Raw genomic sequence first — 26,952 nt, forward strand, 5'->3', positions numbered from 1 at the left:
CTTCCTTCCTTCCTTCCTTCCTTCCTTCCTTCCTTCCTTCCTTCCTTTTGAAGCAGGTTAAATAGCTTTGGAAGCTGAAGAGTACAAAATGTGCAGCAATCAAACAAGCGTCGAAAGTGCTTAGGTTCTTCACACTCTATAAAGTAACTTGCTACCAAGATGTCGGTACACACGTTGCATAATAGACACAACAGTGGCAGCCTGGAAGTTTCTTCTTCCCAGAAGGCTTCATCGTCGAGTGGCCTCACCCACAGCAGACAACTTAAACAGCCCTTGAAGTCAAATACGTCAGAGTGTGAAAGTCATGACCCATCACTGAGTGCAGGAGACAAAGCCAGAGACATAAATAGCACTTATGTTATCTCTGCCTGTAAAAAAGCAAAAGAGATCCCCGTTACCCCAGACCCCAATAGACTGACCCTTCAGAGAAGGGCTACTTGGAACAAAGAATCATCTTTACTTGGTAATGAGTTGGGAAACATTGCTAGAAAAACAGCAGAGGCAAGTCTTAGGTTACAACGTTGTCACACTAAAACGGATCTTGTGGAAAAGCGGGAAACGTCGAATACTGTGGGAGTTAGCGCAGAAAATAACTGTGAGTCACAGGAAACGAGGGCAGAGGCAAAGCCTGTAAACCCTGCAGTTTCTGTGAAAGACTCAGGTGACGCTGGAGTAATGGTTTCCGCCTTCACCACCTCAAGTGAAAACAGGACAGTTAAGAACCCAAGCAGTAGAGCACTTGTTGGTTCCCAGTGTCAGGCTGAAGCTGTGAGGTCAGAACTCTTAGCGGTGAAACCGATGGAGAGCAAGCTGGACATCAAAGTGTCAGGAGCAGGAACCTCACACCACGGAAATGCTGGGAAGGACGTTACAAAAAATGTCAATAAGTTTGGAAGCTTAGAAACAAAGACCCCCGTGAAATGTGTTCCAGAACACAGATGGACACCAAGGCATGAGCTGCCTCCACCCAAAAGCCCAGCTATATCAACACTGAAAACCAGGATAGCAAGCCCTCAGAGCAAACCACGGCCAAAAAGTTCTCTTCTGGCAAATAAAAGGGAAAGATCACAAGAAAGTACACTTCCTCCAGAAGACAAAACCACAGTTCAGAATACCTTTGCAGAAACAGACTCCTTAAAAGTAGAAAACAGTCAAGTGACCGTGGCTGTCCGCGTAAGGCCTTTTAGCAAAAGGTATGTTCAGCGCGTTAGCTCTCGGGCCGAGGCAATTCCATGTCATGATGTGTCTGTAAGTCTTCTCTGGTTTTAGAAAGCCAGTGTAGTATTCATGTGTCTTTAGAGTTGCTGGCATTTTCCAACGGTGCTGGGAATTGAGCCCAAGGCCTCATTACACTATTACATGCTGCGCCATTGAGCCACATCTCCGGCCCATCAGTGTTTAGGCTTAATTGTAGTATACTGATGATTTTTGTGATAGACCACATAATTTTTGAAACGGAGCCAGTCATGATTGTGCACACCTTTTAATCCCAGCATTTGGAAGGTGGAAGCAGATTGATCTTTGAATCTGAAGCCAGCCTGGTGTATGTAGCAAATTTCAGGCCAACCTACAGAGTGAGGCCTGGACCTAAAGTGGGCAGGGGACTAGGGGAGGTTGCCGCCGACTGACTCATTGAATTCTCTGATGCAATCTCCTTTCAAATTCATGATTTGTGGTTGTTGGGAATGTCTACTTTTCCTTTAATAAGATTCACACACGCTCACAGCTTCCCTGTATCTTCCTAAAATAATGCTCCAGAATGGTGGATGTCAACAGCATCATCTGCATTTGGCGCATAGTGGTGAGAAATGCAGAGCCACATCAATCTTCATTTTGATGGCGTAGGATTTTTCTCTAAAGGTGATTGTGGTTGGGATAGTCACAGATTATTGAGAAGATTTTAAAAAGTCAGCTGAGTGTAGTGGCCATGCCCTTAATCCCAGCACTCACAGGTGAATTTCTGAGTTCCAGGCCAGCCTGGTCTACAGAGTGAGTTCCCGGACAGCTAGGGCTACACAGAGAAACCCTGTCTTGAAAAGGAAAACAATAAAAATGTCACAGGATCTGTAGTTGTTAGTGTGATGTGTATCTAAGTGACCTAGAAATGGATATGGTGACCACTATTTCCATGAGGGAAGGTATAGTTTTGAACTGAAACTCAATAGTTAGAAGTTTAATAAGATCTATAAAGGTCTTTTTTTTTTTTTTTTTTTTTTTTAGCAGAAATGGGGTGATGATAAAAAGAGAGGAATGCTGATGAGTTGATCTGAGAAAGTTAAGCTAACAAAAGCTTCAGAACAATTAAAGGAAGGGAGAAGCAAAGCCCATGATGGATGACTACACCTGAAGGATCCTGGGTAGTAAAAGCACAAAGTGGGTGCCTCCAAACTCATGAGAGAAGCTCTGAAAGCAGGGGTGGGGCAGAGTGGCTCTCAGCAGATCAGAGAGACCGATGGTTTGGAGGATAAGTTAGATTGTAAAGCAAGAGCCTCAGGGAAAGGAGTGCGACAGGGCGGGAGGCTGACATTAGGGCCAGTGAGAGTTTTTTTACTGAGTAAGGGAGGGTTTTCTAAGTGGGCTAGAAGGATGGAAATGAAGACTGGAGGTCTTAAATGCGGGAATCTCATGCAAGGAATGACCATTGCATTAACAGTGACAGAAGACATGTCAGATTTAAATTTGTATTACTCCAGGTTCATTAAAATTGTATTCAATATTTTATGCCAGCATTATATATTTTGTTTTGTTTTTCAAGATGGTTTCTTTCTGTAGTCCTAGCTGTCCTGCGACTCACTCTGTAGACCAGACTGGCCCTGAACTCAGAGAGATATGCCTGCCTCTGCCTCCCAAGTGCTGAGATTGAAGGCTGGCCTCCACTGCCCAGCATGTTATATAGATTTTTATTCCCATATTTTTAATATAAAAAGACATTGCATGATTTGAATTGAAACATATGCATAGGATGGGAACTTTTTAAAATTTCCCATAGAAAATTTAAAATGTGGTTTTCTGGAAAAGAAATTTGAAATTGTTTTCCTTTGAAGTGACAGAAAATACATTTTGGAGACCTTGGGTTCCTAATTTTCTACATGATACTAAAGAATCGTCTTGCCCTGAAGGAATGGTGACCTTAAGCTTGGTGAGGCCTTTCTGTATTCTGTGGAGATGGTATTCATAACAAGGAGAGGAACCTGACTTTTCCCCGCACTCTTCTTTTCAAAGAGAGAAGATTGAGAAAGCATGCCAAGTTGTCTTCACCAACGGTGAGGAAATAACCGTGGAACATCCCGAGATGAAGCAAGTTTACAGTTTTATTTACGACGTTTCGTTTTGGTCTTTTGATGAATGTCACCCTGACTATGCTAGCCAGACAACTGTGTATGAGACGTTGGCAGCGCCGCTTCTAGAAAGAGCTTTTGAAGGCTATAACACCTGTCTCTTTGCCTATGGTCAGACTGGCTCTGGAAAGTCCTATACGTAAGTGATATTGATCATATGACTAACCAGAAGTGTTTATATTTTCTTCTTTTGTCAGAAGCATCATGGCTGTAGAAAGAATACAGGATTTTAAAATTATCATTATTATTATTTTAGTTTAGTGTGTGTGTGCATACAGTGTTTGTGCATGGCTGCATGGGCCATGGCATATTTGTGGAGGTCAGAGGACAGCTTTATGGAGTTGGTTCTTTTCTTCTTAGGGAATTGACCTCAGGTCACCAAGCTTGCCTGCCATGTGCCTTTACCTGCTGAGCCATCTTGTCTTCCCAAGCTTATAGTTTTGACAACATAGAGATCTGGGCTGTCTCATCCGTTATTCTAGACTTAGGCACACACTTGAATCTCTAGTTTACACATGAGGTAATTTACTTTGTAAATAATTGTCTCTGTTTTGCTGTAACTTATTTTTTATTTAATTTTATTCTTTATGTATATGGGTGTTTTGCCTGTGTGTATGTCTACCATATGCATACTGGATGCTTGAGGCAGCCAGAAGAGGGTGTCAGATTCCCTAGAGCTAGAACTACAGATGGTTGTTGGCCACTGTGTGGGTGGTTCTGGGAATTAAATCCAGGTCTTCTGGGAGTTAAGAGCCAGTGCTCTTAACCACTGAGCCATCTCTCCAGGTTTTACTTATGTTTCTTCTGTAAACTGAAGTCCAAATAGGATAGTGTGCATGTGTGTGTGTGTCTGTGTGTGTGTATTAAGAGAAATGATTGTAAGGTATCTCAGTCTCATGCTTTGCAAGTCAAAAACTTCAGTCTTTCTTGTATTAATCTATTTGAGCAACTGTGAAGTTACTGGAGAAATACCTAAATACCTGACTAGAGATTTTGGCCATACATAAGTTTCCTTTTACTTTATTGAAGTAGGGTTTTATTAAAGATAGTTTAATATGGACTTTAAGCAGGAGGGTTAGAAGAAAGATGCTCAGAAGGAAGGACAAGACATATCAGGAGTATAGGTGCAGGCCTAAGACATAACTCAGTAGGATAACTATGGTGATTGTGGCTGATGAAAATAAGTTGATTACTTCAAAATAGCTCAGAAATTTTGGATATTTTTAGTATACTAAATTGATAAATACTGAAGTTATATGTCTACCAATTATTCTGCCCTGTCCATTCTGCATTGTATTGTATCTAGGTATTAAAACATTACTCTTTGAACTCAAAATCTTCCTTCTTGTCCATAATGTATTTCTAGGATGATGGGACTTAATGAAGAACCTGGAATAATTCCAAGATTCTGTGAAGATCTTTTTGCTCAAGTAGCCAAAAAGCAAACCCCAGAGGTATGCTCAAACTCAAATCACAATCCTGACTGCCACGACCAATTGCAAGGTCTAAAAGATGACGTTCTCATTTCCAGCTTGCCTTCCTTTGCTGGAGTGTGGAGAGGAAGGGGGCAGGACGTTCCAAATGCAGAAGCAGGTCTTCCCAGTGGGCAGTGGTAGGGTCCACCTTTTGCTGTTGTGCTTTGTTTTGTAGCCCAGGCTGGCCTTGAATTCTCAGTTCTCCTGCCCCAGCCTCCTGAATGCTGGGACTCTAGGTGTGCACCACCAAGCCTGGCTCCTTTCTTTGCTTCTCTCCTTTTGTGCTGTGTAGTGGCTTTCAAGAAGGTGGTTATATACCTGTCTGTGTACCTCTACAGTCAAGTAGGTGCACAGACTTAGCCTAACACAGCAGGCAGCTCTTGCCCAGCTAGAAACAGAAAGGGCAGTGAAGCCAGGGTAGCAACCAGGACTCGGCTTTAAAAGCCATGCCTTTCTGGCTGCAACCAGGACTCGGCTTTAAACACCAGGCCTTTCTGGCCACAACCAGGACTCAGCTTTAAATGCCTTTCTGGCCGCAACCAGGACTCGGCTTTAAAAGCCATACCTTTCTGGCTGCAACCGGGTCTCGGCTTTGAAAGACTTTCTGGCCATGCTGCAGCTGCATAGTCTGCTGGCTTCTTGTGTCACTTGTTCATTCGACCTTCAGGAGCTGTCTGCTGAGCACCGTTGCTTGACAATCTATTGGACTAGGTTTTTGTCAAAGTCATTGATCTTGAGGCTCATCAGGGCTCTCATAGGGGCAGGCATATGTGGCTTACGAAATCTCTTCTGGAGATTCCAGGTCATTTGCTCTAGAGCACAGCCTGAGAGTTAGTTTCTGTACTTCTATAAGGGAAATTATTATCCTAGATTTGGGGCCAGGGGTCTCTATAGTCAGGAGAGAGAAACAGGGGAGATAGACTGGTAAACAGCCAAGTGTAATCAATTACATGCTAAACATATTCAAGCAAATACCATGCTGTTACATTGCATTTGTACTCTTTCTGTTATAACACAATAGCAAAGGAAAATTTATAAGAAGAAAGTTTCTCACAGTAATAGAATAGAATCTGAAAACCCAATATCAAGATGATCTGGTGGTATGAAGCTTCTGACATCACAACACGGCAGAGGGCGTATAGGCTGAGGTCATAGAAAGCTACCAATCTTGTCATAGGTCGTACCCTGAGGATCTTACTAATTGTCTCCTAAAGGTCTTCCCTCCAAAGAACGTGAACATGAGAATTTGGGTATTTGGTTTCTTACAGAGTATGAACCTTCGGGGGATACATTCAAAAGCATAGCAAACAAGAAAGTGAGTCAATTGGAGACAGGTTTTCTTAGAAGTAACAACTGTACTTGCTTTTTTTTTTTTTTTTAAAAAGATTTATTTATTTATTATGTATACAGTGTTCTGCCTGCATGTATGGCACCAGAAGAGGGCACCACATCTCACTATAGATGGTTATGAGCTACCATGTGGTTGCTGGGAATTTAACTCAGGGCCTTTGGAAGAGCAGCCAGTGCTCTTAACCTCTGGGCCATCTCTCCAGCCCACTGTGCTTGCTTTTAAGAACATATATTAGTTATTTGAGAAAGGAAAGTGGGAGAGACATTCCAGGCAGAGGGGACAGCTGCCACAAAGATGAAAGTAAGAAAGTAGGGAGCAAAGTAAATTGTTTACTTTGGTGTGAGTGGAATTTGAAGGTGGAAGGTGGCAAGAGATGAACTAGAGGGGCAGGCAGAAGTTGGTTCTTAGAGGACTGTGTAAAGCAAGCTTGCAGATATCTTCAGGCCCCGGGAGGATTTTAAACAGGGAAATCGCATATTCCTATTCATTCTTTTTTAAAAAAATCTTTTCACTTGTGTTCTTTTCATATGTATGGGGTGCATACAGTGTATGTATATTTATATGTGTTAGGACACATCTGTGAGGGTGCATATGCACGTGTGTCTGTGTGTGAAGGCCCAAAGTTGGAGCTGGGGATCTTTCTTCCACATTATCCTTTGATTCAGGATCTCTTAATCAAACCCAGAGCCTGCTGATACAGCTATTCTTGCTAGCTCTTTTGTTCCAGGGATGCCCCTGTCTCAACTTTCTAAAACTGCAATAATGGACTACCATGCCCACCCAGCATTTCTGATCCTCTTGCTTGTATAGCAAACACTTTAAATGCTGAGCTAGCTCTTAATTTAATTAATTGTTTGAGACAGAGTCTCATTGTGGAACCTTAGCTGGCCTGGAACTTGCTATGTAGACAAGACCGGCCTTGAACTCAGAGATCCTTCTGTCTTTGCCTTCCTAGTGCTGGGATCAAAGGAGTATATCATCACTTCTGGCAATTTCATATGTTAATCAGCAATAAAAAGTAACTATGTGTTTGTTGATCCCTCACGCTTGTGTCACAGCATTTGTAAATGAACTTTTGATCGCATGCATGGTATTCTCACATACCTGGTCTGTGTCTGGATGTGCTTTGCTCCTATCCTGTGATACCACGTGTATTCTGCTTCTTGACACTCATGTGCCGTATTGCATCTTTATTCTGAAAGAACTCATATCTAATTAGAGACACAGTACAGCACCCGGCCCCATCTTCAGTCGGTCTCGTGCAGGTAACCACAGCTGCAGTGAACTCAGTGACTGTCAAATTTAGCAGACAACTTTTTTTTTTTTTTTTTTGCTGCACTTTTCCGTCCTCTGGATCTTACATTCTTCCTGTGTTCTTCCTTGCACCATGCTCCATATATTCCCTGAGCCTGGAAGGGATGGTGATGTAGCTGTCCCGCTCAGGGCCAAGCACTTCGTTTACTCTTAGCGCTTTGGTTAGTTACGCGTTTGTGTATTAGTTGCTGTCCACTGCAGTAAGAAGTTGCTTTGGTGAAGTCTGGGCGCAGCACTATCTGTGGGTGTAAACATGGGTGTGTAGCAGGTAGTTTAACGACATGACTATTTAGGAAAGCAGCAGTAGGAGGCTCACCACTAGTGCCTATGCCCTCCCCAAGCAGAGGCCCTGGACGCTGGCCCCAAACCCAATCAGAAAGCGGTTGATTACCTCCATGCAAGTCAGGCCACGATTGTACTAGAGGGTACAGGTTGTTTGGCAGGTCGTTATCGTAGCTGAGGAGGACTGGATGAATTTTCTTTACTAGCACTCTATAGAACAACTTCCGGCACTGTGAAAGCCAGCTAGTAGGGGGAAGCTTCCAAACCGGTTCTAGCTTGATTCCTCTCCGTGGCTGTGTGGTGCCCTCAGCAACGCAATTTCACCATCTAGTTTGGGTGGGCAATTAAGAGCAATGGCAAATTGCCTGTATGGGTTTTTTTCTGAGGGTGGGGTGGGGGGGGTGCTTTCAATGTTTTCCCATCCAGGAACTTGTAGGGAGGTATCTCACACCTGGCACCAAGACTTTAGTTTAATAACCCATTGCTTCTGGGAGAAACATTATTCGTCAGTGGAATATATCCTCCATGAACTCTTTTTTTTTTTTTAATTATAATTTTAATAAGGTCATAAAAGAGTGACTTTCTATATGGCTCTTTCATATATTCTTAGTTTACCTCTCCCCCCTCTCCTCCATTTTCCTATCCCCTTATACCCCTCCTTGCTTAGACCTGTTCATGTTCATAACTCTTTTATCTAGCCCCCATTTTTCATGTCTGGTATTCTACTGTCCTTCCTCTTTTAATGGGTTACCTCATTCATTATAAATATTCCAGATCATCCATTTTCCTACATATTTCATATTTTATTTTTACTGCTAAATTAAATTTCACTGTGTATTTGTACCACATTTTCATTATCCATTCATACATTGATGGACATCTAGGCTGGTTCTGTTTCCTTGTCTTGTAAGTAGAGCCACAGTGAACACAGAAGTACAACTGTGTTGTTGAGTACAGGGTCTTTGGGCACATGCCCAAGAGTGGTACAGCTTGGTCTTGTGGCAATTCCATTCTTAGCTTTTCCTTCTTTCTTCCTTCCTTCCTTCCTTCCTTCCTTCCTTCCTTCCTTCCTTCCTTTTTGATTCTTTCCTTCCTTCCTCCTCCTCTTTCTTTTTTTCTTTCCCCTTTCCCCCTTTTTTGAGACAGGCTCTCACTATGTAGCCTTTTGTTATCCTGAATCTTTCTCTTTAGACCTGTCTACCTCAAAGTCACAGAGATCCGCTTGCCTCTGCCTCCTTAGTGTTGTGATTAAAAGCATGTGCCACCATACCCGGCTGCATTTTTAGCTTTTTAAGAAACCTCTACACTGATTTCCATAGTGGCTGCACCAGTCCACACACCCAGCAACAGTTAGGGGTCCTGTTTCTTCACATCCTTGCCAGCATTTATTGTTTGTTTTCTTTTGTTGTTGTTTTGTTTTTGTTTTTTGTTTGCTTGTTTTTCAAACGGAGAGGAATCAAGCTAGAACCGATTTGGAAGCTTCCCCCTACTAGCTGGCTTTCACAGTGCCGGAAGGTGTTCTATAGAGTGCTAGTAAAGAAAATTCATCCAGTCCTCCTCAGCTATGATAATGACCTGCCAAACAACCTGTACCCTCTAGTACAATCGTGGCCTGACTTGCATGGAGGTAATCAACCGCTTTTCTCTGTGTAGCCTTGGCTATCTTGGAACTCACTCTAGATCAGGCTGGCCTTGAACTCAGAGATCCACCTGTCTCTACCTCCCCTTTCCTCTTTCTTTGTGCTGCTCTCTTTTTAGTGACCTCTTTTTCCTCCTTGTTCTCATAAGAGTTGGGCATATCCTATTCTGTCAAATCTTTCTCTGATTCATCACATTGTCTGTCTCCCAATTAGACATCACTTTCAAATATGGCTGCTTCCTTCTACCAACTAACTTTACCTTCATTGTTTGGGATTAAAGATGTGTGCTAAAGATGTGTCTATATTCCAGCCTGAGTGGCCATGTTGCTGGATTACAATTTCTCCATGTAGCCATTCTAACTGGAGTAAGATAAAGTCTCACAGTAATTTTTTTTCCTTGATGGCTAATGGCATTGAACTCTTAAGACAAAGAGCATTTTGTTTTTTCTCTTGAAAACTGTCCTGTCCCATAGTCTTTTTTCTCTTTAAATCAGGTTGCTCACTTTCTTGGTTTGTTTTTTTTAAGCTCCATATATATTCTGTATGTAAATCCTTTATCAGATGTATAGCTGGCAAAGATTACCTTATATTTCTTTGGCAATTACTTTTCTATTGGAGAGTATCTTGATTCCTCTATATGGGCAAGGCCTTGTACTTCATTTCCTTTCCATCCTTAGCAACAAGCTAACGCCATACACATAGTAGGTAGCTACTTAAATTCTTAAGGGCCTAAATTGAACTTCATCTAGATGTTAACAAGAAGAAATGCGAAAACTTGTTTTATGGAGATAAAGTTCATAGAACATTAACCATTTTAAAATGTACTGTGTAGTGGTGAATTTTTAAAAATTATATTTCTTTGTTGTGGGGGTGGATGTGTCACAATGTGTTTGTGGGAGCCTGTTTCCTGTCCCACCATATGGGTCCCAAAGATCAGCCTCAGATCATCAGGCTAGGCGGCAAATACCTGTACTGCTGATCCACCTCCAGGCTCAAATTTTGTGTCTGTGTGTGTGTGCCGGGGGGGGGGGGGGGGGAGGTGAGGGGGGGTTCGAGACAGGGTTTCTCAGTGTTGCCCTGGCTGTCTTGGACTCTCTTTGTAGACCAGGCTGCCTGCCTCTGCCTCCCAAGTGGTGGGATTAAAGACATGCATCACCACCACCTGGCTGGCAGATTCTTAATACAGTCTCTGTATAGTTCAGAGAAATTTCCATTTCTTCCAAAGAAGACTTTGCACATGTTAAATTGTCGACATTCCATTATTACTTCCAAACTCAGGCAGTTACTAATCTGCTTATGTCTCTCTGAATTTGCCTGCTTTAAACATTTTTTTACCTCATATTTCCCATATTTTACCTCATGTGGGATCATATAATGTCTGTCTGGCTTCATTTTCTTAGTGTTATTTGTTGGAGGTAAATCTGTTATAGCAAGTATCAATCAGTACTTCCTTTTTTTTTGGTGGCTGAATAATAATACAAAAGGCTGTTTATACCTGTACGGTGTTACTGTGAACACTGGTATACAAATTTTCACTTGAATAGTCTGTGTTCTTTTGAGTGTGTAAGAGTAGAAATGTGAGCCTTGGGGTAAATGTGTGCTTAACCTCTGAGGAACATTTTCCACAGTAGCTTTGCCATTTATATCCCTACCAACAGTGGAAGAGGAGTCTAGTCTCTTTATATCCTCATCAAGGCTTGTTGTTTTCCTTTATTTAATTTTTAAAAAGTTTTATGTGTGTGAATGTTTGCTTATGTGTACTGGTGCTCTTAGAGGCTAGAAGAGGGTGTTGGATCCATGGTAACTGGGGTTACAGATGGTTGAGTGGTCATGTTGGTGCTGGAAACTGAATCCAGGATCTCTGCAAAAGCAGCAAATTCTCTTAACTGCTGAGCTATCATTCCAACCCAGTTTGTTGTTGTAGTGCTTCTTTGCCATTTTTATAGGGTTCTTAGACAAGTGTTCAAGTTCTTTGCCTGATTTTTAATTATATTTTTTATGTTGGTGATAAAATTTTTTTTGTATATTCTAGAGTTATATTCATATTAGGCACATGTTTTGCAAAAAATGCAAGTTTTTTTTCTTTGTCTTTTTTTGTCATTTATTTTATGACTGATTGAAATCCTCAAGATGAACTGGATGCTGCAACAGCTGCCCTCTTGGGGTTTAGGTGTCGTTCCTTCACGGAATCCATGCCTGAATCTGCGATAGACAATTTTTAGGTGCCTCATCCGACCAGTCCCGGTAGTGTTTCGCCTCTTAGCCTTGGCACCTCAGTTATACTTCCTCCTGCACTTGGCAGGGTAGCCACATTTACCACAAGTCGACTTCTGAAGGTGGTAGGCCTTAGAGCCACAGCCGCGGCACAACGTGTGCGTCTTATTGCGACCCTTCCAAAGGATGACATTCCCTTTGTCATCTTGCTTCTGCAAAAAGGCAATTTTAATGTAAACTGGATGCCTTTTGTTTCTATCCTTCTAGGTCAGCTACCATCTTGAAATGAGCTTCTTTGAAGTTTATAACGAGAAAATTCATGACCTTCTGGTTTGTAAAGGTGAAAATGGTCAGAGAAAACAACCAGTAAGAGTTAAATACTTTTGCTACATTTATTTATTTGGTTGGTTGGTTTATGTGGGAGGTGGCACATGTGTGTGCCGCTGCATGTGTGGCAAAGACTGGACAATCAGTTTTTCTACTTTTACCATGTGGATCCCAGGGACTGAACTTGGTGGCAAGTGTCCTTACCTGTTGAGCCATCTCTCCTCACCTTACATAATATTGTAAAATGTGTGTGTAGAGAGAGAGAGAGAGACAGGCAGGCAGGCAGGCAGGCAGAGTGTTTAGATGGATGTGTAGTGTGTGTGGGTAAGTGGAGACGAGGACAGTCTTACAGAGGGAGTTCATCTTCTCCTTCCGCTGTGGGTTCTGGTGACCAAACTCAGGTCCTCGGGCTTGGGAATAACCACTTTGCCTGCTGAGCCATCTTGCCTGCCTTAACTTATTTATCATTTGTTTTTATTTCCATTTATATAACTTCATATATTTTTGAGTTCTTTGGAGAGCATGACTTTAATTTTTATAAAAATAACCAATACGTTAGTAATAACTAGCACTTGGGAATCTCCAGTTTACATTGTTGTCTGGAAGTGTCTAAACATTATCACAAATGGAAATTAAATTAATTGAGATTTAACTTATTTTTAAATTTTAATCAAGTAGCCAGATGTGGTGGCACACGCCTCTAATCCCAGCACTCAAAGGCAGAGGCAGACAGATCTGTCAGTTCAAGGCTAGCTTAGGCTGCAGTGAGTTCCAGGACAGCCAGGATTACACTGAGAAACTCTGTCTCAAAAACAACAAATAAATAAATAAATAGAAATTTAGCTGGGCATAGTGGTGCACACCTTTGATCCCAGCACTTGGGGGAGGCAGAGGCAAGCAGATCTTTCTGCCAGCCTGCTTTATAAATAAACAAATAAATAAAATTTAATCAAATATTGTCTAAAAGTTAAAAATAAAATATTTGTCCCAGGATTTCGTAAGGCTGTGTGAGTTAAATATGAAATGTATAACAGTCTAGAAGCCAAAAAAGATCTAAAAGTTTTTAAAAATTGTATTCTTGTAGAATACACCTTTAAGTGGATTGTTTGACTTTTTAAAGTGGCAGGTTTGGGGAGCGCATGTGATAGTATCTGCTTGCAGACCAGCAGCCAGCCTCAAATGTTTTCCTCAGAATATTATGGTCTACCCTTTGGTGTCTCATTGGCCTAGCACTCACCGGTTGGGCTGGAGTGGCTTGGCCAGTGAGCCTCCTGTCTGTTCTTCCCAGTCCAGTATTATGAGCGTATGTGCCACCATACCAGACATTTTCATGCATGCCCTAGGGACTGAGCGGGTCCTCCTGCTTGTGAGGTAAACTCTTTACTGAGTCATTGCTCCAGCCTCTATTCATTTGATGTTCATTAGATCATCTGTGAAATAGATTTCAGTTTAAAAAAAAAAAAAAGCAGCAGTTAGAATTGAAGTTTTAATTTTATGAAGTACTTCTCAACACAAATGAAAATCCAGGGAAGTAGTGGGGAAAGACTGGGAGAAGAGGAGAAAGGAGAAACTGCAGGCAGGATGTAAAGTAAATTAATTAATTAATATAAAAAACAAAAAAACCCCTCGAAAATCTAAAATCACTGTCTGTGTCCAATGTTACAAAGTTTTTCATAGGTAACCTTGAAGAACTTAAAATGGCATTTTCCTCAATGATTTCTATGCATTTTAAAATTATTACAAGTGAAATTTTTGTTTTAGGTTTTTCAAGATAGGGTTTCTTTATATAGTCCTGGTTGTCCTAAAACTAGCTCTATAGACCAGGCTGGCCTCAAACTCATAGATAGCCAAGAACCTCTGCCTCCTGAGGTCCGGGATTAAAGGTGTGTGCTATCATAACCCAATATAAGTGAAAAAATTTAATATCTGAAATTTACAATGAATTTGTCTTAGAGAGACTTAAAATCATATAAATAGCTACTTCAGGACTTAAGAATAAAGAGTAAGACATATACAGTCTATGTTTGTATATTATTTAACTATACGTATTTCTGGTGATGTTTCTTAGTGTCTTAATAGATTTTGTGAGAACCTTTGTATTTCTGTATAGTGTAAAGATAAATCTCTACCTCCAACTTGAATATTAAAAAAAAAAATTCAGAATTACATTTTCTACTAAATGTTTGTCACATTCTTAAAGATGTAATGTTTGTTTCCTCCAGCTGAGAGTGAGGGAGCATCCTGTTTTTGGACCATATGTTGAAGCTCTGTCAATGTAAGTGTCTAGTACGAGGGGAAGAAAGCAGATGGAGAGAGAGAATGCTTGCATAAGGTGCTCATCCCACTGCATTTCATCCAGCTTTGAAACTGTTATCCAAGTGCTTTTCTCCTCTCCAGATGGGCTCTTAGTCCTTTGTTCTTTGTATTGTTAGTATCTTTCAAAATACCTGCAAAGATTCTGACACCAGATATTGATTAATCTGAGTATAATGTAGATTTCCTTCTTATACTCATCTTTCCCCATCAGCTTAGAGTCTTTGCAACTCATTTTTATTCCTATGACTTTAGGTGCTAAGTGAAGAGTTGTACAAGAGTCATTTCCTGGTTTTCAGCATTCTAGCTCTTTTCCTTTAGGAAAAGAAGAATGACTCAGTATAAATTCAGCTGTGTTCAATAACATGCACATTGTACATGCACATGTGAGTTGAAATATGTATTTTGGTGTTATGTACTGGGATAGTATAATGTTAAGATTCCAAAGTGCTTTTTATAATTTCTGATAAAATTTAAGGCATTATCATATATTCTGACTTTTAAGAAATGTCTTAGGGAGAATTAGTATGATAATGTTTGTGAATTAGTTTGTTATAATTGTTAGAGTAATCACTGAAAGAGTATTAATTTATCAGAATAAAAATAAAATCATTAGTAAAATTGTTTTTGTCTTTTTACTTCTTAAAAAACAGGAATGTTGTCAATTCTTACTCTGATATTCAGGTAAGGTTGGTTATATTTTATTTTACTTTAACTAGATAGAGCACAATGATAAACATTTATGAGACTTTCTCCTAAATTGTTGGCATGTGTAAAAAGAAAATCTTGTGAACCGAATTTGCACATTAAGTTTTAACCAAACTGGTTGATTTTTCTCAACTAAAATACTGAACATCCTGTCACTTTAGAAGATTAGCAAAAGCTTTTGTGTGAATTAATTAAGCATGTGTGTAAGTTGCAAGTGTATATAAAAATCAACTGTGCTTTCTTTCTTGTTACTTAATTTTTTTGAATAAGTCACAGTAGGCTCTCCTGGCCCACTTCTCTCTTACTAGAGTTGGCTGGAATTGGGAAATAAACAAAGAGCAACTGCGGCTACTGGCATGAATGACAAAAGCTCCCGATCTCATTCGGTTTTCACCCTGGTGATGACCCGGACCAAGGTATTTTTTTTTTATTGTAATTTAATTGTATTTTTAAATTAAAATATAATGACACTATTTATCCCTTCCATTTTCTTACTCCAGTCTCTCCCATGTTGTCAACACCTTGCTCCTCAAATATGTGGCCTCTTTTCCTTTCATTGTTGTTATTATACATGCACACACATACATAACACTCAGTTTGCTTGTGTGTATATGCTTGCAGGGCTGGCCACTTGGTGGATAACAATTTATGGATCTTATCCCTGAAGAAGACTAATACCTCCCACTCAGCATTTCTAAGCTGCCTGTAGTTCTTTAATTAATCTGAGTATGAATGTAGATTTCCTTCTTATACTCATCTTTCCCCATCAGCTTAAGAGTCTTTGCAACTCATTTTTATTCCTATGACTTTAGGTGCTAAGTGAAGAGTTGTACAAGAGTCATTTCCTGGTTTTCAGCATTCTAGTTCTTTTCCTTTAGGAAAAGAAGAATGACTCAGTATAAATTCAGCTGTGTTCAATAACATGCACATTGTACATGCACATGTGAGTTGAAATATGTATTTTGGTGTTATGTACTGGGATAGTATAATGTTAAGATTCCAAAGTGCTTTTTATAATTTCTGATAAAATTTAAGGCATTATGAGTCCCATGAGGTTTTTCCTCTGCACATTAGCATGTCTCTTGGTATAGTGCCTACTCAGGTCTTGTTTAGGCATCTATATTATTGAGATAAACGGCTGATGCTGACATTCTTAGGACACGAAGTGCCACGGCAGGTCCTCTGGTCCTCTGACTCTTACAGTCTTTCTGCCTTTTCCTGCAAGACACTCCGCCCCGTGTGTTGTGCATGTCCCTGATGGGGCCCAGCGCTCCGTGATCAGTTGTTCTCTGCATTTTGACCAGTTGTAGTTTTCTGTGAGGGTCTCTCATCGTAGAGAAGCCTCTTTGATGAAGAGTGAGAGCTATATTTATCTGTGCATACAGGATATGAATGTAGAATGCAATCAGGAATTATGCTAGTTTAGTAAAGTGCAAGTTCTCCTCTAACGTCCATTACCTCATCAGCCCTGGGTCAGTTTGCAGGTATGATTTCTCTCCTGTTGAGCAGGATATACTAGAGAGCTGCTGGTTACCACCAAAATATGAGTGCCACTACTGTACCTTTAGATATCATGCGTGCTGGCCGTTGTTGTGGTTCATAGGTGTCCTAGCTGGGGAGGGCTATATGTTGTTTCCCTCCCTGGCAGCTTGCTTGGCACCTTTCAAAGCTATGAAAGTTAGTCCTCGGGGAGGGGTCTTTCACGTCAGTTCTGGCTAAGATCCTGAGTGCTGTGTCCAAAGCGCATAGGCAGATCAGAGTATTTTTGGTGGTGGTGGTGGTGACTTTCTGTACATAAGATAGTGAATGAATTTGTTTTGTGTTTTTATTATTTACTTCTATAAATCTAAAAATCTAAGGATAGACTTAATCACTGTAAATACAAATACATTTTAGGAAATTTCCCTATATTGTTATATATAGCAATATGGTATTTATCATTTTTAATCAAAAACACATGACCAATACTTTACGATACCAAAAATAGATGACTAACAATTTATTATATCATTGATAGAAAAGTAGCAGTATTTGACAATGTATAGTAATTTTAGGGTACTTGGAAAAACGTTAGAAGAGAAAAGGTTTTAAGGACAGGGAGAGAAGTCAGTGAGCAAACTGCTTCCAGCACGAGCAGAGGATTTGAGTTAAAGTGCTGGGCACAGTTGCACAGACTGCAGTCCCCACCCCAGAGAGTCCCAGGCTGCAGAGCCCTAGCTTGTCGCCCCGCTAGCCTGGGCTACATGGTAGGCTTCAGGGCAAGAAGGGACAGATGGCTTCTAAAGAGAAACACCTGAGTTAATCTTCAGCTCCATGCACACATACACATACATGCACAAACAAAAAAAGAGTAATAGATTTTTTTAAAAACCATGCATAGGTTATACGCCTCAAGCCTCTGTAAACATTTTGGTATATAATTTTTCAATTGGTTATAATTATAATCAGAGTTCACAAAATTTTTAACAATCATATGCCATAGAAATTCCTTATAGAGGTAATTTTTAAAGCTTTACTCTACTAGCTATTACAATTACTTAATTTTCTCTGCTGTTAGACATTTATATTGATTTAAATGTTTTGCTATTATACTGCTGAGGTAAGCAACATTTTTCCATTCATAGTTGTTTGCTTAAGATCACTAAGTAGTTAATACTTTTGCTCTCTTTAAAGTGAGTTCTTTTATATATCTGTCACAGTCTAAGCACTGCTCAATGGTAGATTTCATGGATACATATGCATTACTACATAGTAAGAGATGGTTTTAAAAATAAATAATTTGGGGTCCTGGAGAGATGGCTGAGAGGATAAGAACACTGGCTGCTCTTTCACAGGTCCTGAGTTCAATTCCCAGCAACCACATGGCAGCTCACAACCATCTATGAGATATAATGTTATCTTCTGGCATGGAGGCCTACATGCAGACAGACCACTGAATACATAACAGAGAAATAAGTCTTTTAAAAAAATTGTAATTGAATAACATCACCATTTAAAGGCTTATGTTATAGCAAGTCATTAAAAAAACCATAAATTATTTTTCTGTGATGTTGCTGTAGACAGAATTTGTGGAAGGGGAAGAGCATGACCACAGAATCATAAGCCGTATAAACTTAATAGATTTGGCTGGCAGTGAGCGCTGCTCTTCAGCCCACACGAGTGGAGAGCGACTGAAGGTAAGTAGGGTAATGGTCACTTCCCTCTTCCTCTCCGTGCTGTGAGTTGGGGTCTTGTCGTGTTGCTGCTGTGAGTTGGGGTCTTGCCGTATTGCTGAGTCGCCCATGAACTCCTCAGCTTGAGTCATCCCCCCCCCCCCCACCGCCTCAGGCTTCATGACTAGCTGGGATCACAGCTGCACCCTAGCATTTCCCTCACTGTCCTCAGGATGATAAAACTTGAGGGCATTATTTGTAGGAAAGTACAAATTGAAGATACTGAACAACAACAAAGCAATATCTTTAGCCAAGCATGGTGGCACACACCTTTAATCCTGGCACTCAGGTTGGCAGAGGCAGGCAGATCTCTGTGAGTTCGAGGCCAGCCTGGTCTACAAAGCTACTCCAGGACAGCCAAAGCTACACAGAGAAACCCTGTCTCGAAAAACAAGCAAGCAAACAAAAAAACCTTTATCTTTAGTTTACAGATTGCTGTGGTTTACATACTGTATTGGGAATAGTTTTCAAAGAAAATTAATACATTTGAGTCATAAAAATGTTGATAGTTGGGGGCTGGAGAGATGGGTCAGTGGTTAACAGCACTGTCTGTGCTTCCAAAAGGACCTGGGTTCAATTTCCAGCACCCACATGGCAGCTCACAAGTGTCTGCAACTCCAGTTCCAAAGAATCTGACACCTTCGTACTGATGCGTATAAAATTAAACAAGTTTTAAAAAATGTTGATAGTTTATGGAAGAAAGTATTATGCATTAGTTGTATGAGGAGAGAGGTATATTTTGTGAAATGAAGTTGTTGCTGAGAAGTTAAGAAAAATAATCCTTTTTTAATCTCATGCACAGGAAGGTGTGAGCATTAACAAGTCCTTGCTAACTTTGGGGAAGGTCATATCTGCACTCTCTGAGCAAGCAAACGGAAAGAGGGTTTTCATTCCATATCGGGATTCCGTTCTTACATGGCAAGTAGCTTTCAAAGTCTAAGTGGTTGCATTTGGTTTGGGTTTGGGTGTATGTCTATGGTGTATGCATATTTGTACACATATGTGTGTAGCTGTGCTTCCCTGAAAGTATGCTTGTGGAGGCCAGAGGTCGAATTCAGGAGTCTTCTTCCCTCCTCTCTCCACCTGATTGTTTGAGACAAGCTCTCTCACTTACTCTGGAGCTCAGTGTTCTGGTTTGAATGACTGGCTAGCACTAGAGGTGTAGGTACGTGTCTTAGTTACTTTTCTATTGCTGTGACAAAACACTATGACCAAAGCAATTTATAAAAAAAGCATTCAGTTGGGTGCTTGCTTACAGTTTCAGAGAGAGAATCCATGACCATCATGGTGGGAAGAAAAGCAGCAAGCAGGCAGGCATGGAGCTGGAGCAGTAGCTGAATGCTTCTGATCCACAGCTGTGAGGCAGAAGGAGAGGGAGAAGGACAGAGGAGAGGGGAAGGAGAGAGAGGGAGAACTAACTGAAGTGGCATGGGCTGTTGAAACTTCAGAGCCCACCCCAGTGACAAGGCCACAACTAATTACCAAACAGTTCCATCAACTAGGGGCCAAGCATGCAAACATAAGAGCCTGTGGTGGCCATTCTTACTCCAACCACCAAAGCGCTCTGCCCAACTTTTATTTTTACATGGGTTCTGGGGACCTGAGCTTACGCAGCAAGTACTTTACCCACTAAGCCATCTCTTCAGCCCAGGAAGAATAAGATATGGTGCCGGCTGGGCTGCTAGAGTGCTTACCTAGTCTGCACAAAGTCTTAGGTTTGGACTCCAGCACAGCTAGGCATACACACACACACAGAGAGAGAGAGGAAAGGATAATGGACTCACTTTATATGATTTTGGCATATTGGAGAATTATGAATTCTATAAACAATTTACCTGGAGTTGAATTTCATAAACCCTGAGTTGCTAAACTCACTTAATAGTGTAGCCTGTTTTCGCATGTATAAAACAGAGATGACATCAAAACAGTGAGGTTAAATGATGCAAAATTCTGAAGAGATAGTACGAATGGAAGCACTCTGCTTGTGCTTGTTGGTGCCTACCGTGTGTTAACAATTGTTTCTCTGCGTGTAAAGTGACATTGAGTAATTTTGCTTGCCTGCCACTCAGCGGCTAGTACATAGCTCTTCCTTGTTTTTATAATGAATGTACACTTTACTTCTGATACATCATTACCCCGTATGTATTTAATGTTCAACTTCTAATAAACATAGATAGCTATCCCACAGCTTAAAATGGTTTTGCTTGAAATTTTTCTACTTTATGATGGTATGAAAGATAATAAGCATTCAGGAAAAACAATTACTCCTTGTTTTCAGGGAACTCTTTGGGGTTATTTTTGTTGTGATTTTTAATTTTGCAGTGTGCATGCAGAGGCCTTACACAGGTTAACTCACATTTTCATTATCCCGTCATCTGTTGATGGCCAGCGAGGCTCTTTCCAGTTTCTGGCTATTATGACTAGAGCAGCAGTGAAAATGGATGTGCAAACAATGAAAATGGATGCTTGCTCATCAATTTTTTTGATTAATTTATTTATTATTTATACAGTAGTTTGCCTGCATGTTTGCCTGCAGGGCAGAAGAGGGCACCAGATCTCATTATAGATGGTTGTGAGCCACCATATGGTTGACTAGGAATAGAACTCAGGACATTTGGAAGAACAGCCAGTGCTCTTAACCTCTAAGCCATCTCTCCAGCCCCTTGCTCATCCATTTTTAAGTAGTAGGATATAGAGTTCTTTGAGCTTATGTCCAAGAATGAATCAGCTGGGTCTTCAGGTAGATCTATTTCCAGCTTTGAGGATCCACCACCCTGATTTTCAGAGTGGCTGTACAAGTTTGACTCCCACCAGCAGTGAATGAATGTTCCTCTATCCTCTGCATCCTCACCAGCATGTGCTTTCATTATTTTTATTGATCCTGGCCATTCTGACTGTGGTAATGTGAAATCTCAAAGTAATTTTCACAGCATCCTGATGGCTAAGGATGTGGAACATTTCTCAGCCATTTGGCTTTATCTTTTGATAACTCTTAAGTTCTGTACTGCAGTTTTCAATTGGCTTATTTGTTTTCTTGGTTTTCAGTTTTTTTTAGTTCTTTATGTTTTGGATGTTAGCCCTCTATCAGATGTGTAGTTGGTAAAAATCTTTCTCCATTCTGTAGGCTGCCACTTTGTCTGAATGATGGTATCCTTTGCCATACAGAACCTTTTCAGCTTCATGAAGTCCCCTTTATACATTGCTGTTCTTAATGCCTGTGCTATCAGTGTCCTGTTCAGAAAGGCCTTTTCTGTGCTGATGCATTTGACCCTATTCCATGCATGCTATCTTCTGTCACAGTCAGGGTATCAGGTTTGATTTTTGGTTTTTGTATTTGTTTTTTGTTTGTTTGGGTTTGTGTTTTTTTTTTTTTTGACACTGGGTTTCTGTGTGTAATAGCCCTGGCTGTTCTGAACTCACTTTGTAGACCAGTCTGGCTTAGAACTGTGCCTGCCTCTGCCTCCCAGGTACTGGAGTTTGTATTGAGGTCTTGGATACATTTGTAGTTGAGTTTTGTGCACAGTGATGAATATGAATCTATTTGCATTCATGCAGAAATCTGGTTTGACCAGCACCATTTGTTGAAAAAGCTATCTTTTCTCCAAAGAATACAAGAATCTTTTTGTATTCTTTGTCAAAGATCAGGTCTGTAGGTATATAGAATTATGTCTGGCTCTTTAATTCAACTCTGTAATACAACTTGAAATCTGGGATGGCTATACCTCTAAAAGTTCTTTTATTATTCAGGATTTGTTTTAGCCTCTCTCTCTCTCTCTGTATGTGTATGTATGCATGTGTGTGTGTTTTCATATGAGGTGGAAAACTGTTTTCTTAATTTCTGTGAAGAAGTGTATTGGAATTTGGATGGGGATGGTATTGACTCTGTAGGTTGCTATTGATAGAAAGGCCATTTTCACAGTATTAATCCTACCAATCGATAAGCTTAATTATAATGTTTCTATCTTGAAACTTAAAAGGGAGAATATGATTTTTTATGCCTTGAAAAGCTAGGAATAGTAAAATTTATTGTGTGCTAATAAAGATGTATTTGAGTTTTACATTCTTTTTTGCACAGTCTACAAAGTGAGTACAGTACAGAGTGTTTATATATTAATTCAAATTTTTCAATATGTATTGGGAACTAACTCCTGCAGGTTATGGTAGCACTGAGAATACAAAGATGACTGAGACATATAGCTTCCTTACTATAGTAGCACATGGTCTAAAGGGAAAGCATTTAATAAATATTTGATGTTGATAATGTTTAATAACCTGTAAACAGGTTTGTTGCTTCATAAAGCAGTATAGAAAAAAATAAGAGAAGCTGGGAACATGGGCCAAGCATAGTAGTAATCTATGCCTTTAATCCCAATACTTGGGAGGCAAAGGCAGGCAGATCTCTATGAGTTTAAGGTCATCCTGGTCTATATAGCAAGTTTCAGGCCAGCCAAGCCTACATAGTGAAACCCTGTCACCAAAAAAAAAAAAAAAAAAAAGATAGAAAGAGAGAGGGGGGAGGGAGGAAGAAAAGGAGAGAAAGAAAAAGTGTAAAAGAAAACAAAGTATTGTGATATTTTAATGGTGTCTGAGTGGAGAGTTAACCTGTTTTTGCATGCTCTTCTCGTTGCTTTGTGTTTTCTCAACAATTAGGGGTACTAGGTGGTTGTAGAAGAAAAGTCTTGTTGTGATTGCTTTCCCTTTTCCTTAAAGGCTATTAAAAGAAAGCCTGGGTGGGAATTCCAAAACAGCAATGATTGCTACCATCAGTCCTGCTGCCAGCAACATAGAGGAAACCCTGAGCACACTCAGATACGCCACCCAAGCCCGACTGATAGTCAATGTCGCCAAAGTCAATGAAGACATGAATGCAAAGTTAATTAGAGGTGACACTGTCTCAAATTTTATTACTCATTTTTGCATGTATATATGTGTGCACACTGTATATGTGTTCAAGTGTGTGTGTGTACGTGTGTTTGTGTGCTGTACTGTGAAAGCCCAAGGCTAAGTCTCCCTACATTGCTCTCCATGGCAGTTTCGCTCAGGTGACCCTAAGCTCCCCAAAATGTCTAAGCCAGCTTGCTTTGGGGAGTCCCCTTGCAGGTAGTGGAATTGCAGGCAGGCTGCTATGCCCACCAGCATTTACATGTATGCTACTCCCAGTCTCAAGAGTGCACAAGCATTTTACCAAGCCCCTTGTTTTCTCGATTACAAAAATATTCTACAGTTTAGATTTATTGATTTATTAATTCTAATTTAACATATACAATTTTAAGAAAACTATTTTCCATTCCTAAATGCTGATATATCCTAGTATAACCCTGACAATGGTGGAAGAGGGAGGGTATACAATGAGAAAGAGGAAGTAGAGAGAGAAACCAGAAGAGCTTAGGAAAGAGTGTGGGGAAAGGCAAGCAGCAAATGGGAAAATCATTTTCCAGATATATTTGTTTATCACTTGTTCATCTTCTTACAAATCTTCAGAACTGAAAGCAGAAATTGAAAAGTTAAAAGCTGCTCAGAGAAACAACAGGAATATTGACCCTGAACGATACAGACTCTATCGACAAGAGATAATGTCTTTAAGGATGAAGCTGCATCAGCAGGAGAGAGACATGGCAGAAATGCAAAGGTAAATACAACAGATCCGTAAACATTGCTGCTGATAGGACTAGGAGGGTTGTGAGAAAGCACTGAGTCCTTCTCACCACCTCCTTATAACAGACCAGCTTGCTTTCAGTTGTATTTTAAGTGGTAGTCGGTATTCTGCAGACTTCACTGATGGTCTCTTAATTTCGATGGTCTCTTAATTTCGATCTTACATGGATGTTTTAACTTCAGTATTTTCTCTTTTGGAAAGAGTATGGACAGAAAAGTTTGAACAAGCTGAAAAAAGAAAACTTCAAGAGACAAAGGAGTTACAGGTATTATTTTGATTTCCTAAACTGATTTTGTTGTGCCCAATTCATGAGACCCCAAAAGACCACCACCAGGAGTTGAGTCTTGCAAAACACATGTGGATCTTTTTATTACAAGCTACAGCTTGGGCTCACACAACCTCACTGCTGAAGCGGTGAGAGCAGAGAGCCTCATGCTCAGGTTAGTTAGGTGATTTAAAGAGTCTGGTCTCTCCCAGCATGCCCAAAGCAGAGGGATTCCTGCCTGGCAAGCATCTATTGGTCAAAACACAAAAGGGGATGTTGCATTTTGAACTGATTGGCTATAGGAAGGCCCCCAAACCATTAATTGTATAGCTTCCCTTGTTTTGGCTGCCCTAGGGGAGAGGGGCCAGTTTCTTAGTAATTGTATCTCTAGTGGGCAGGAAAAAATGCAGTAAGACTAGTTCTTCCCCTCAGAGCGTTGAGGCTAGTTCTTCCCATCTGGTGGCTGGACATGTCTCCATCTAGCTAGCCTTTGTTCAGGCTTGTGCTTTAAACTTTAAAACAATACCCATTGATTTTTAATTCTTTGGTCTCTCATTTTGAAATAGGAAAATTATGCCTGTAAATTTCATGTTTCATCTGTATTGCATAACTCTGAATAAAGAAAATACATAAAGATAACTAACATAAAGAATTGTGAGGGAACCAAGAGCTTTAACACAGACCACAAAGGCATTGCTGGTTTCTCCATTTCTCACCTGTTCCTGTATAGCAATCAGGCCAGTGTCTGCCTCCTCTTCAGCGCCCAGGGCCCCACCTCAGCAGCCTTCCTACAGTAGCTCTCCTATCCAGGTGGCCAGATCAGCGTTGTCTTTAGGGACCTTGACACAGCAGCCAACTTTATTGGTGGTGGGGCCAGCACAGTTGGGGTTCAGGGTCTGGCATTGTAGTGGTGTTTGGTGACTTAAATACTGACTATATCAGAATCCTGTGCCTCAAGAAGTAGCTTTTCTCCTGTCCCATTCTGGGCTTTGCTCTGTTTGAGGCCACAGGGCTCTTCTCATTGATGGTCACCTTCCTTATCCATGGAGCACCTGTGGGATCGCTCAGCCGCCCCTGCTGCTCCCAGTTCTGGCATGTGCTAAGCTTAACCACTAAAACAAAAGAAGCAACATTAGGATGGGGAAAAAGAATATTTGGATCTAGATTGTGATTGCCTAGAGCCTAAGTGCAGGGATTGCAGTCATGTGCCACTACACCCAGTTAAAGTTTCCTTTTCAGTGGGTTCTTCTAGTAACAATGTAAAAGGTGAATTGGAAGAAGAAAAGCCAGTTTATGGAAAGAGTCATTTAGAAGCTGCTGATGTGGTTAAGGCATGAAATAGTGAAAGCTTGGAGTAAGGGCACCTGATGGCAGTGGAGGAGGTGGGTTCAGGAGGCAGATGTGTGGGAAAAGGATAATTGTCTTTATTATTTTCATATTTTTAATTGTCTATATAGATGCATTTTATATATGTATATATCATGAGTCACACATGCCATAGCACTCATTCAGAGGTCAGAGGATGGTTTTGTGGAGTTGATTCTCTCCTTCCACCTTTGCATGGGTTCTGGAGATTGAAAACTTGGTATTGAGGTTTTGTGATAAGCATTTTTCCTGAGCTCTTCCACCAGTCCTGGGATAATTGACTTTAGGGGTTGGTAGTTATAGATGTAGAAGTCAAGAATGGTTCTCAGGCTTTGGAAATATGAGTGTTGTGTTGTAAAATTGTAAGGTCACTGAAATGTGGGGCATGAGGGGACAGAGGACAGTTGATTGAACAGTAACAAGATGATGAAATAGAGCTACTCATAGCACTCCTTGAAAAAGAGAACTATATAAGTCAGGCAGAGGGCTGTAAGGCTGAGGGAGGAGTGTGTGTGTGTTAGAAGAATGAATCAAAATCCCTTAATATAGTAAAATCTAAAGGATATTTGAGAAGAGCTAAGAACAGCAGAGGAATTTGGTTGATAAGAGTATTGTAAAAATTTAGAGGAAGGAGCTGAAGATATGTATCAGCAGGCCTTTACTGAGTGCCTATGCTCAAGTGTGAGGAGATGAGCAGATCCTCAGCACCTATGTAAGAGCAGGGTGTGGCCGTGCATACCTGCTACCCTGGTGCTGGTAGGTCAAGGGAGTTATGTGAGGAGAAAACAAGTGGGTCCCTGGAGTTCAGTGGCCAGCTAGCCTAGCTCAAATGGATGAGCTCCAGGGTCAGTGAGAAAATTTTTCTCAAAAAATAAGGTGGAGAATGAATAAGAAAAACACCCAATGTTGACTTCTGGCTTACATATGCACATCCCCACTTGTATATTCTCTCTCTCTCTCTCTCTCTCTCTCTCTCTCTCTGAAGGAAAAGTTCTTTGGGAATGTCCTGACAAATGAGATAGGATTTACCAGGTGTGGTGGTCCATACCTATAATTCCAGCATTTTGAGGCTGGCCAGGAGAATCTTTGGGTTTGAAGCCAGTATGGACATAGGTACAGGCCAGTGGCTGGGCAAGATTTTGGTAGGTGGGAAAAAAAAACATTGTAAAAGAGAAGACCGTATGAGTAGAGGAGAGCAAGCAGTTTAGATGGGGTCATAAGAAGTCAGCATGGAAAGATACCATTGATTTGCTGAGCTCTTGCTTTCTAGGCTACAGAATTTTAATCTTTAGGGAATGAGACACCCTTGGAAGAACTTGACAGGGAGCTGAGGAGTTATCCGGTATAGGATGGAATATGGAAAAAAGGAGATAGCCAATGGGGTATTCCAGAGGGTACTGCAGGATTCTGGTGTGAGTCAGTTCAAGGTGGTGCTGATGAACTTGGCAGAAAACGATCCACTGTAAGGCAGAATAGAAACACGTAGTGATGG

The 26,952-nt window shown here is 40.7% G+C and overlaps 1 protein-coding gene and 1 pseudogene across 1 annotated transcript in view; one reads left to right on the forward strand and one right to left on the reverse strand.

The window, feature by feature from the left end:
• The first annotated feature begins 159 nt into the window (after positions 1 to 159).
• Kif14 (kinesin family member 14) overlaps positions 160 to 26,952 on the forward strand; it is a 70,757-nt gene continuing 43,964 nt past the window's right edge. The window contains exons 1-12 of the mRNA XM_055598151.1: positions 160 to 1,193; positions 3,223 to 3,477; positions 4,705 to 4,792; positions 11,882 to 11,980; positions 14,164 to 14,216; positions 14,908 to 14,938; positions 15,271 to 15,378; positions 18,022 to 18,138; positions 18,977 to 19,092; positions 22,885 to 23,057; positions 23,656 to 23,803; positions 24,032 to 24,095. Coding sequence (XP_055454126.1) covers positions 160 to 1,193; positions 3,223 to 3,477; positions 4,705 to 4,792; positions 11,882 to 11,980; positions 14,164 to 14,216; positions 14,908 to 14,938; positions 15,271 to 15,378; positions 18,022 to 18,138; positions 18,977 to 19,092; positions 22,885 to 23,057; positions 23,656 to 23,803; positions 24,032 to 24,095 — 2,286 coding nt within the window. The remainder of the gene's footprint in view (positions 1,194 to 3,222; positions 3,478 to 4,704; positions 4,793 to 11,881; positions 11,981 to 14,163; positions 14,217 to 14,907; positions 14,939 to 15,270; positions 15,379 to 18,021; positions 18,139 to 18,976; positions 19,093 to 22,884; positions 23,058 to 23,655; positions 23,804 to 24,031; positions 24,096 to 26,952) is intronic.
• On the reverse strand, positions 11,526 to 11,819 carry LOC129669778 (60S ribosomal protein L37-like; annotated as a pseudogene).

This window comes from Psammomys obesus, unplaced genomic scaffold (genome assembly GCF_907164565.1).
Source record: "Psammomys obesus unplaced genomic scaffold, mPsaObe1.curated_primary_1811, whole genome shotgun sequence".
NCBI lineage: Eukaryota > Metazoa > Chordata > Mammalia > Rodentia > Muridae > Psammomys > Psammomys obesus.